General features: G+C 52.2%; 1 protein-coding gene across 1 annotated transcript in view; it reads left to right on the forward strand.

Moving 5' to 3' along the window:
• Positions 1-8,385, forward strand: part of SLC16A4 (solute carrier family 16, member 4) — a gene marked incomplete at its 5' end in the record, with an annotated part of 10,350 nt that extends 1,965 nt beyond the window's left edge. The window contains 6 exons of the mRNA XM_010134787.1: positions 4-28; positions 950-1,111; positions 1,614-2,144; positions 3,395-3,606; positions 4,230-4,323; positions 8,231-8,385. Of these exons, the coding sequence (XP_010133089.1) occupies positions 4-28; positions 950-1,111; positions 1,614-2,144; positions 3,395-3,606; positions 4,230-4,323; positions 8,231-8,385 (1,179 nt within the window). The remainder of the gene's footprint in view (positions 1-3; positions 29-949; positions 1,112-1,613; positions 2,145-3,394; positions 3,607-4,229; positions 4,324-8,230) is intronic.
• Positions 8,386-12,024: the final 3,639 nt, after the last annotated feature.

Below are 12,024 nucleotides of genomic sequence, written 5' to 3' on the forward strand. Positions count from 1 at the left end.
CTCTGCGTCTCCATGGGACTCCTCCTGGGTGAGCAGCCTGCGCCTCACGGCTGGGCAGAGATTTTCCTGGGCACGATGAGTAAAAGCAGTTCCTTTACCGGTAAACCAGGCAGTTTCTTTCCTAGCAAAGCATCCCCAGCTCCTCTCCGTGAGGGGTTCTGTGGAACACCACTGGCTCACGCTCGGGAGTATCAAGACCATTTTCAACATGCTTGTCCTAACAGGAGGTTGGAGTGAAGGGAGGCGGGGGGGGTGTCAGTTTTTGCTCCCCCGGAAGAAGAGGAACGAGCCTCCAGTTGCCCCAGGGGAGGCTGAGGTTGTCCCTGAGGAGCCATTTCTGTCCCGCTGGTGTTGTCCTGGCCTGTGCCAGGCTGCCCAGGGCAGTGGTGGAGTCCCCATCCCTGGAGGGGTTTCCCAGACATGTGAAGGTGGTGCTGAGGGACAAGGGTTAGTGGTGACCTGGCAGTGCAGGGTGAACGGGTGGCCTTGAGATGTTGAAAAGTCTTTTCCAACTCAGTTCTGTGATTCTGTGAACCTTCTGGCTAAGAGCAGTAGAAATTTGTCGAGGGACAGGGGACAGTGGGGTGCTGGGGGAGCGGCGGGACTCAAGGAGCTGGAAGGGCTTTTCCAACCCAAACGGTTCTGTGATTCTAATCTCAGCTAACCTCGCCGTTTTTCTGCTCCCAACATGAATCACGGCCTTTTACAATCCCTTACTAAAGGGGGACAGCCTCAAACCCCCCAGATACCAAACGTACCGTGTGTGAAACCTTGTTCTCCACCGACTGCAACAGCACAGGCCCCCCACCTTCAGCCTAGGAGCCCTGCAGAGCAGCTCCCCTGGGGGGACAACGAGCTTGGGATGGCACGACATGGAAATCCCTGAAGCTCACGACACGTAACAGTCACTTCAGGGGTCTGGGCATCGTCTCTCCTCCCCTTCCCGCAGGTATGGGGTTCGCCTGCCTCTACCAGGCAGCCGCGGTGATGATGGCCAAGCGCTGCAGGACCCGGCTGGCTTTCTCCAACGCCATCGCTCGCTCCGGGATGGGGCTGACGTTTCTAATGGCTCCCTTCACTCAGCTCCTCATCGACCTTTACGGCTGGCAAGGTGAGCCCAGCTCCCCTTCACTCAAATCCATCAGCACTGAGGGGGCAGTCGGGCCTATCTGGGCAGGGTAAGAGGCACCAAGGGACAGCTCGGCCTCTTCTAGAATGGTTTGGGGACATTTTGTCAATGATTAATGACTGATGAAGGGTTTTAAAGATCCGTCAGAGTCAAAACAAGAGACCTCAGAAACCAAAACTGAAAATCCCTACTTCTACTGCACTGTTTCAGGCATCATGAAGGTCCACCACATGTAGTGGACTTTTAATGAGGAAAACAAAACCCACTCCCAGATCCTAGAGGTGGCTCTGTATTTGTTGCCTGTACCTCAGCAAAAGGCACTTCCAGCTGGAAAAACAGGAGTAAAAGCTCCTGTACGACACCTCCTCCTTAGGGCAGAGCTTTCTCCACGTTCAACGCCAACTACACCCTGGATTAGGAAGATCATTCTCCACGGCTCCTCCCTTCCCATGCCAAGAAAAAAGCATCTTCTGTCTTCCCTCAGGTACCCTCCTGATTTTTGGTGGCATCATGTTAAACCTGGTGCCTTCCAGCATGCTGCTGCGACCCGCCAGCACCCACCTGCCTCAGCGCCCTGCTGCCAAAACCCAGGACCGGGGTGACTCGGAAACCCTCGATGGCTGCTTAGATGAATCCACTCCCAGGGACATACAGCTCCACAGCACACGGGACCTGCCCAGCACAGAGGGACTTGTGTCATCCCACGACAGAGACGTCTCTGGTCCAGGAGATACATCTGCTTTGGAAAGGCTCAAGAAACCCTCCACAGACAGTTGCTCGCCAAAAACAGCTGCTGAGGCCAAGAGAAGCCACAAATCCCTTCCACCGACCAAGGAAGACAGTTCAGAACCTCTTCTTGACTTCTCCCCACTGAAGGATCCCGTCTTCTTCATTTTCACCTGGTCTTTTTTGTTCAGCCACTTGGCCTACTTCGTGCCCATCTTCCACCTGGTAGCCAGGGCCAGGACACTGGGGATAAGCAGCATGGATGCCTCCTACCTCGTCGCGGTGGCTGGTAGGCAACAATCCTTTAAACTCATTTCTAATTACAAGGATACCAAAAGGGGAAAGAAAACCTCCACAGACCTGGCCAAGAGATAGGCCCAAGTATGTCCTAGGATATCCCTTGGTGGAACCTTGGTGGTTCAGCTCGCAGCCCTGACCCCTCCTGTAGATAGAGCGTCGCCTTCTGTGCATGCGGAGTTGCTCTCATGGGGTGGGGGATTCTCTCAGCCTGAGCTAGAGGATCCCACGTCCTCCCCGCACCCAGCACACACGTTTCCAGTCACTGAGGTGCCACCTGCCCTCCTTCCTACCACCATCCTTGCCTTGCTTCGACCCCCCAGCCACAGAAATCCAGAAGCGCTCGACAAAGAGCTGCAGTTTGACCCAGGAGTGTGCGCAGAGGGAGAGAAATTCAACAGTGGGTAAAAAAACCAACATTAACTTGGGTTTAGCCATTTGGATTTGGCACATTCACCTCCAACAGGGCAAAACCCAACCCACACCCCTCAAAAAACCAAACCCATACCTGAATCTAAGCAGGGATTAACACGAGGGTCACGGTGGGACAAAGAAGCGGCTCCAGCCTCAGTTACCATAAAATATTTTATTGTACAAAAATAAATTCGCCTTCTACACTGCGACAGTCAGGGATGACGGACGCTGCCGAGGCAGCAATTCATCTGCCCTGCTGAATTAAGAGTGGGAGGGACACGCTGGTCAGAGAGACCTTGGTGACAGTGAGCACTCCTCTGAGCTTTAGGTCACAAAAATGTATCCAGAAATGTAAAAAACACGTATCAAACGTTTGCTGGGTCTCTAAAAAACACACGCTGGGCTTCTGCCCTTCACTTCTTTATAGAAATTACAATCTCAGAAGAGTATTTCTTCTTCATATTCCCCTGCTTCTCTATCTTGAAAAAAAGAGATCAAACAGCAAACTTATTTTCCCTGCTTTTACTGAAGGGCACTGCAGAGTTCTCAGCCCTTAATTGAATTTTTACAGATCACTCTGGTGCACCCACAGGCACTTGGCAAGAGCAGGCACCGAGGTAAAGTTAAAAAAAAAAAAGGCAACATGAATTTTAAATCCCCCTAAAACCTCTTTCCTGTAACTTCCCAGCGTTTCAGCCCTTTGTGGTCACGTTCTTCCAGCCAGCAGCAAGTGGGACTGGGAATTTCAGAGCGATGCAGTGCGAAATAGCAAAACTCATGAAAAAACAGGTCTTTTCTGCGGCTCTGCTGAACTCCTCTTCCCCCCAGGCATCACGGAGACCGTCAGCCAGCTGCTCTCGGGCTGGGTCGCCGACCAGAACTGGACCAAGAAGTATCACTACCATGTGACTTACCTTGTCCTCAGCGGTGTCACCAACCTGCTCTGTCCCCTGGCCACCACCTTCCCATGGCTCATGACCTACGTGGTGGCCTTCGCTGTTTGCTGCGGTGGGTTCATGGCTCTGGTCCTCCCTGTGCTGGTGAGTAGGAGATTCCATTAAAAACCTGGCATGGGGCATTTCCAGCAGTATTCCCCAACTACCCAAACCCCTTCCACAAAGCTCAACCACCCTGGGCTGCTGCAGACCTGCAGGACAGGACTCTCCCCTCCAGCCTTCCCACTGGAGAGCCCCAAATCTCCTCTCCAACTCACTTACTGGTCTCCACAACAGCAGCACTGGGAGTTTACTGCAGATTTGTCATGACCTAGCTCTGCTCGTTGCCTCCCACATCCTCCCTTCTGAAGGAGGCTGCTCCAGCTCACAGGAATCAGGATGGATCCATCCCTTTCCTAACGCTGAGGCAGCCGGTTGCACACATGCGCTCCCAGTCCCGGAATTATCTGTAACACACAGACCAGTCAGGGCAGGATCCGGATGGGGAAGCACCGTTACTAGTTTCAGAGATGCCCAAGCAACAGGGAAAGCATCTCATATCTCAGTGATTTCTGCACTGGCCTTAAGGAGGCGAGTGGAGCCCAGGCTGGGTCAGACCTACTGGTACAAAGACCTCTTTGAAACCCTCCAGAACACCATGAAAACCTCCAGTGCCTGCGCATTCACGTCAGCTCCATCAATAATTATCCCTTTGCTTTCACGAACAGGTAGATTTGGTGGGGGTGCAGAAACTCCACAGCTACCTGGGGTTTGCTGCCTTCTTCGCTGGGATAGCAGCTGCCGGCGGACCTCCTCTAGCAGGTAACCCTTCTGTGATGCCTAACCAATACCCACCGCAGCCAGCCAGCGACAGAACATGCTCCTGGTTCACTTTCCTGCCCACACGTATCCAAGGAAGGTTCTCCTGCCCAAGGAGGGCTCTCCTGCCCAAATGGGAGAATAAAAAAAACAACGTATTTCAGAAATTTCTCTTCACAAGTGTATTTGCTCGTGAATTCGAAAAACCCAACTAGCAGATGGGCAACAGCTGCATGGAGAGATGGCAGCGAAACCCCCCGTGCACATTTTAACCCCGACCACAGCAGAAGGATAACGACCATGTTACCGGGGATTTCACCCCCGACACGCTGAACTTGGAACGGAGGGACTGGAGGGGAGGCGAGGAGAGGGAGGCAAAGCAAGGACGGGCACAGCGGCAGCTCCACCGGGCAGAGGCACCAAATCGTAAGGAGAAGCCTCAGTAATCTCTTGTTTTGAAGAAGATTACGCGGCTCAGCCACAAGAGCTCCTGGGCCTGAAGATAAGAAGGATGAAAAGCCTTTTCTCCTCTCTCCCTGCCAGGAAACCGAGGCAGTGTTGAGGATCTGGCAGATTTCAAGTGCTTAGCAGCGAGTCTCCAGCCACTGCTTATGAGCGAGGGATGCGTTCTCCTCCAAACACCTTGGCCAGGACAAGCATCTCCTTCCCCTGATGACCCTTCAGCAACACCTCGCAGCTGGAAGCAGGATCTGAGCTCTTGCCAGCTCCTCACAGCACAAACTAGAAAAAGCCGCAAGGTCAAATATCGGTGTGAACAACATCCCGTCGCTCCCCTCAGCGTATCCTGAATCAACCCCGGCAGCTTGTTCCTCCTTCACTGCTCCCTGCCCTCTGCTCTCAGCCTGCCCCATGCCCGCAGAGCCACTTTGCTCAGAGCCACCAAGGAAACACCAGCTCCCGGCAAAGTTTTAGCAGCACTTGCTGTACCACCAGCACATGAAAAAAAAAATTGATGTCCCTAATCAATATGTCTAGGTTGGTAAAACGCCGCATACGGATGGAATTTCAAGCAACTAAAGCGTTTTATTGACAGCATGCTTTACCCTGTCATGGTGACACATGGCCCACGTCGGGTGAGCTCTCTTCTGCTGTCCACCAGACCGCAATCCCTGCACACCCAGCGCAGTAAATTCCCCGATACGGGATGAAAAGAGCTAAATAACTTGGCCAGCTCTTACCCATGCATCACACACACCGTGAGAGCAGCAATACTTTCATCCGCTTCCAATCTGGTTTGGCTAATTGGAAGCCTCGTGCTCTCTGGAAGTGCGAATCACTCACCGCCCCAACGCTTCTGGATTCTGTAAAGCCAGCAGGTTTCCTGCAAAAAGCCTTCCGCGGAAATCAGTCCTCTTAACAGCGGTGGGATAACTAACAGCCGAGGAGCAAAACTCTCGCTGCTCCGTCTCGCTGTGGGCAGAGTGAGAGGGAAACGTCCAGACTTCAGGGGCTGGTGCTGGGATCTGAGACAAATGCTGCAATTTTCCCTTCTGACAGAAAGTGAAAACTGAATGTGGCCAGAAGTCACTGATTAAGTGTCCAAAAGTGTCTGCTTCTGGCAGAATACAGGGCAGGGTTTAAACGCTACCCCGAGGTTTAGAGCCTCTGGCTGCTGCTGACACCCCCAACACCTCGCCTTTAGAATTGCTATTTTCTAACTAGTTCTACATGGAGGAACTCCAGGCATCCTGAGACCCGCAAGGGTTAAAAATGCTTTCGCACGCAAGGACAAAGCCTAATCGAAAGGCAATGAAAAGGTGACTTACCTGCAAATCCGTTTAACCACAAGACCTTAAATCCGGAGGCAGCCGGCCCAGACGAAAGCCCGAGGTGAAAGGTTTGAAGGCTCCTTCGCAGCTTCTCAGCCGCCAGCGCTGCTGGATGCTTCCACCTCGCTGAAAAAGCCCCCCCCGAATCAAAAAGAACAAGACAGAACAAGCATCACTGAGGTGAGGCACAGGCTGTACGGCCAGCAGCAGCATAAATGGGAACTCCAACAGCAGAAGAAATAAAACAACCCGCGAAATTCAGATTTACAAACCAGCACACAACCACCAGCCCCGGCAAACCCGGGCGGTGAAAGGGGAGAGGATGGAGCTGGCACGGGCACAAAGATGCTCTCAACTAAATTTCACCCATGTCTTCGCATGGGGTATCGCTGCTTTGGGCATCAGGAATAACCAAACCTGCTGGTTGCAGGTCGGTAGCTGTACAGCCTGACCACCGCCCACAGCAGGACTCTGTGCCGTAGATTTGGACCACTCAGGATTTACCAGCACCGCTTACAAAACTGCTGCTGGGCTGACGCTTGCGCACCACGACCTTCTAAGTCAGCTTTCTGCGGCGGGAAGGGGCTTTTCTCTGGATAGGGAGTGGAGGCACAGGCACTGCAGGTGTTTAAAAGGCTGGGGTGTGATGTGGTGGAAAGGGGATTGCTGTGCTGCTGATGAGGAGGTGATGCTGGTCTTTCAGCACCTAAAAACTCCATAAAAAATAAAAAATATCCTGAATTATATTTAAAAAATAATTTAAATAAATCGGAGCTCCCCAGCTGTTCTGCACATCCTACAACCGACTGTTAGCAGCTCTTCTCCTCCCCAAATCCCAGACTTCCAGACAGCAAATACAGATCCCACCTCGGAGAATGAACCACTCCACGAAAACATCAGGGTCACGGGAGAGGCACCCAAGTCACCAAGTCCAGCACCTCAGGATCCTCCTTTCCGACAGCAAAAGCTCCGTAGCTCACACGATTCCCCTGAGGAAAAACCGAGCTGTAACTCCCCCGCAGAAAGGCCTGAGCCAACAGAAACTGGGGCAGAGCAGAGCAGCCCGCAGCCCTTCCACTGCTGGATGAACTCCGTGGAAATCCACAGCAAGGGAAACGTCACCACCACTGCTTTGTCACAGACCCTCCAATTTCACCGGCACCATCTCCTGGTGGCACTGGCAGAGCTGCCCAACCAAGCCCGGGCTCTCTGGGGACCACGTTAATCCCCTTCCTAACCAGCGCCACTGTTAAGAACCCTGAATTTGCGGCGGATCTGCTGTTTGTGTAAATCACACGAGGTGCCTGCAGCTAGCACCGGAGGAATTGCTTTTTAACGCCGGCGGCAGATCTGGCTGCACTGCTAAGCCGCCTCGGACATCCCACCACCACCTGTCCCACCGCCAGATTTAGGAATATATTAAAGTTTTTATTACACGCAGGGGCAGCTCCCATCGCTTGGTGCATTTTTGACTCAAACAGAGGAATTACCCACCTTTAAAATGATTGTCTAGCCACAATCTGCTGTAACTAAACAAAACACTTTGAGGTCATGTTAAAAGGTGACCTGCCCCCTCGCAGATTCCTGAGTCTTTATGGAATTTAGTTTTTCCTTTTAAGTGCTCCCAAAGTTACTTCTAAGCAAGCTCACCCCGAGCTCCCGGCCTGGGATCTCTCATATCAGACACGTTGTGTTAAATTGGGTCTGCTCGCAAGGCTGGAGAACCCGGAGTTTGCAGCCCAGATGTTGCCAACACCAACACATGCAAGTCATCTCGTTAGCCCAGTGGGATCTGCCATCTGCTGCAGAGTAAAAAAAAAAGAGAAAAAAATAAAAGGTCAGGGCTTAAAGTCAATCAAATTAAACCCCACATCCACCGCAAGGGCCAGGAGAAGCCAGCACAGCTCCCTGCTTGCCTGTATGCCCGTACCAGTCGTCCTGAGGGTCCGTAACAAGGCTGCGCAGCAGCAGGCACGGGAAGAGTTAAGATAATGTAAAGAAAATATCTCTGGAATTCTTAAACGAACACAGAGCCTTTGCTTCCCACCCACCTCCCCAAAGCGATTTTCTTTTCAGTGAGAAAAATCCACCGGCTCTAATAACGATCTCCTCTCTCACAGGGTGGCTGTACGACTACACGCAGACGTACGTCTGCTCGTTCCTCTTCGCTGGAGCCTGTGCTCTCATCTCACCCCTTTCCTTCCTCTTTGAGCCTTCGGCCCAGAGGTGGAAGCTAAAGAAAGCCAGCGTGAATAACGGCCCCAGGCATGGCTGAAGCAATGCTGTGGAGGGAATCTGAAAGGATGAGACCATCCGCCAGCGCCAGCGCGGTCCTTCTGGACCGGGAAATAGAAACAGCAGCAAAAATGGAAAAAGGAGTTTTTAGATGATGGATTCATGGTTTGTACATCTAGATATTCCCCCTGCCTGGGCGATTAAAGCCATCTGAGAGATTTGTAGCATAAAGTGTCATTTGATGGGAAACAAAAAAGGCTCCCAGGACGTGGACATGGGCTTGAGTTGGCCTTGGCTCCTGAAAAATCCCTCCTCGGATTTAACCCCCCTCCCTGGGCACAGTCCGACAGCTCAATATGGGGTGCAGAGCCGCTGCTCTGGCTGCCCCAGCCACTGCCAGAGAGTAAAGCTGCCCCACCTCTGGGCAGCAGGCAGCCCCCGACCTCCAAAACGCCAAAGCCCAGCAGGAGATTTTAGCTTATTCTATTCAGAGAGAAATAATTAGCACTAGGGAGGGATGCAAGGACAGAGATGGAACACAGGGATAAGGGTGAGACTTCCACGAGGATACAGAGCTGGCCACAAAAACCTCTTTGTCAGCGAGAAGGATTCTGCACTGTGACCTCGATCTGCTGGGCACGGGGTTATTTGTCACTGCACAGACCACCTGGAAGCAAACCCCAGTTCTAATTAGAGCCAGTACCACAGAACAGCAAACTTAAACCTCACACCCTGCTCAGAGCCCTCTCCCCTCCTCCCCATCCTCCCAACAATCCAGCAGCTCCCTGGGATTCGAGGAACCCTTGGGGGCACCTTCCAGAGTCACCCAGCACCCTCCAGATGTCACTGGGATGGGTGAGCTGTAACAGCCACCCTGGCTTTCCTTCTGAGGTTGCTATTTTTTACATCACCACCAGATATTTGAAATTATTACTCAGATCTGGGATACCATAAGGGGTTTACACACAACCCCCTCAGCCACTGGCACAATCTCTTTCTTACCCTCCCCTTTTTTAATTAACATTAAATCCACTAGAGAGTTGTTTCCCCTACAGAAACACTCCTTTAAACCACCAAATGGATTATTTCCAGTACAAAATCAAGCAATCTATATTTAATAAAAAGCTACAGAACATCACAGCGGTATTAAGGAGCTAAAACATCCCCACAGGCAGGAAAGTTCCCTCACAGATAACGGTGCAAATTCAGCAGCTACACAACGGTAAAAAAGCAGATGTACTTAATCGAGGTTAAAATTTGGCCTTGACCTTGCAGGGGATGGGGAGTCTCCGGCCGGTGCCCGGCTTCTCCCCGCACTGCAGGAACCCGCAGGCAGAAACGGTCCATTTACACCCTACCTGCTGCACCAAACCCCATGGGATCCCACTGCATCCATTAATACCCGTGTCCAGAGGATCTCTGCCGGGTCACTTGCTGAGCAACCAGGGTTTAAGGATAAAAGGAGTGAAGAAGCTCCCAGCTGAAGGCACTGGTTGTTTAAGAGGGGCGAGCGGGTCCCGTGTCACTTGGGTCAAGCCAGTCCTGCTCCGCGTCTTCAGCTGAGACCTTCGGTAGCAGGGACGGAGGTTTCATTTGAAAGGTGAGTTTTCATCTCTCAAAACTCTCGAGTTCGTTACTCTCCTGCAGAACATAACCAGCAGCTCTGGTTTGCTGCTGTACCAAGAATACTCGGCTTCAGCTTTTCCAACCCAGCACCTCCTTATTCTGCACCTTTCCGACATGTGTCCGAGCTCACTAGTGCTTTTGGCTATTAACAGCGACCAAACAACACAGGGACGAGCAAGAGCCACCTCAGCACACCCTCGCCCCACTGCCCTTGCCCTGTGTGGTTTGCAGCACCTATGCCCACGCTCCGACCTCCTCCTCTCCCCATAAATAAAGCTGCTCTGCTCAACACCGGCCTCCTTTCAACACAAGCTCTGGGACAGTTTCACCTCTTTTGCCACCAAGAACAAACTTGGAGTGGCATGTGGTGTCCACACCTCCCATCCCATCTGCTCCAACCAACAGGCTCCCTTGAAAAGCTCCCGTTTTTTCAGGAGGATGGTGCCCCCCTGTCCTCTCCAGGGTAGCACATGCCATTAATTTCTCCCCCTTGTTTAGAAAAATGGGTCTCCCAAGCGCTCATACACTCTCTTCCCTTTAGAAGCAGCACAGGAGCTCCCATTTCCCACAGCATTGTACCCCACAGATGGGCGCCAACGGCCTTTATTTGCCCCCCAAAATAATTCTGAAGAGGGAAAGAACCTTTCTCTAGGCCCCACACCCTCTTCTCTATGGAAAGAGGTTGAGGAAACCAGTCCCTGTACTGGGAAACGCCTCCCAGCTGCCCTGCAGGGTCCTACCATCAAGCTGGGAGGTGGGAGAGAAGTCTTGGAGCCTTTGTCTTTGCAACTGAGCGGGCTCAGGACAACATCTGGGGGTCGGAGACGCTCCTCGGCACTCACGCATTTTGCTGCGGAGGGAAGCACAAGACAGAGGGTTTAGTCTCCTCGCAGCTCGGAAAACTAAAGGCATTTATTTACTCGCATCTCTACACAACACAAACATTAGAGAAACAAACAGCGATGACGCTGGGAACATCTGCCCCGAGGAAGATTTTCCCATCCCATTGAAGCCACAAATCACTTCATAAAGCATTTTGCACAGTAAAGAGCCGCAGAGGCTGTGTGGATAAAGCCGAAAGCGGTGTTTGCTGGGACACAGGCGAGTTTAACAGCTGTAATCTCTCTGGCTGGCTGGCAAATCCCTGCCACACTGGCTCCCCCACCCAGCTGCAGGACATGGAGGGACAGAAAACGAGAAGCGATGGCTTCATACATAGAAAACGTTTTGTTTAAACATGGTGCCTTCCCAGTCCTCCCTCCCGGTCCTGGGAAAGCCCAGCAGCAGAGGACTGCGTTCCCTCGCGCTTTCCAACCTGTTCGTCCCTCCCAAGAACCCCCTCTACACATTGTATTGGAAAAAAACCGCTAACAACCTCCTAGAGATCTTTCCAAGAAAATAATTTAACTTGCAACAGATAAAAAAAGCATTGTAAACCCAGCGGCAAGCTCAGCACTCCGACTCGAGTCACTCGGGGCAACTTTTCCCTGCCCCGAGCTCAGCTTTTCCACGCGTGATGTCCCGGGGGTGACATGCCACAGGCTGCACCTGGATCTTGGTGAGAAATCAATCAGAGCTGGGGGCATTTCACCAGAGATTCGCTGGTTTGAAAAACTTCCTCAAATTCACACCAGGAAGATGGTGCAGGGAAACCAAATCCTAAAGATCTCTCCAAAAGACACAGGGACTGGGACAGCAGAGCTCGCTGGAGAAGCATCCCAGTGACAAAAGACTTGTATGAGAAACCCAAGGAACAGCCTCTAGTTTCTACTGTACCCTGACAAAAAGCTGGCACAACACCCCAAACGCCTTCAAAACAAGACAGATGAAGTTTTCTGAGCACAGGGGACAGAGGCCTGATTCCTGGCCCATTTCAGCACTGCAGGACCAAGAAAAGGAGAAGAAAACATCAGCTTGGCTTCTCCAGCAAGCCACGGCAGCCCGCGCCATTGCCGTTACGGACTGGTTACTGCTGGGTTTGTTCCATCCAAACAACTTGGCCATGAGGCTCCCACCCTTCCTGCGACTCACAGCGAGCAGGGGGGAAAAGCTT

This window comes from Buceros rhinoceros, unplaced genomic scaffold (assembly GCF_000710305.1).
Source record: "Buceros rhinoceros silvestris isolate BGI_N320 unplaced genomic scaffold, ASM71030v1 scaffold27364, whole genome shotgun sequence".
Taxonomy (NCBI): Eukaryota; Metazoa; Chordata; class Aves; order Bucerotiformes; family Bucerotidae; genus Buceros; species Buceros rhinoceros.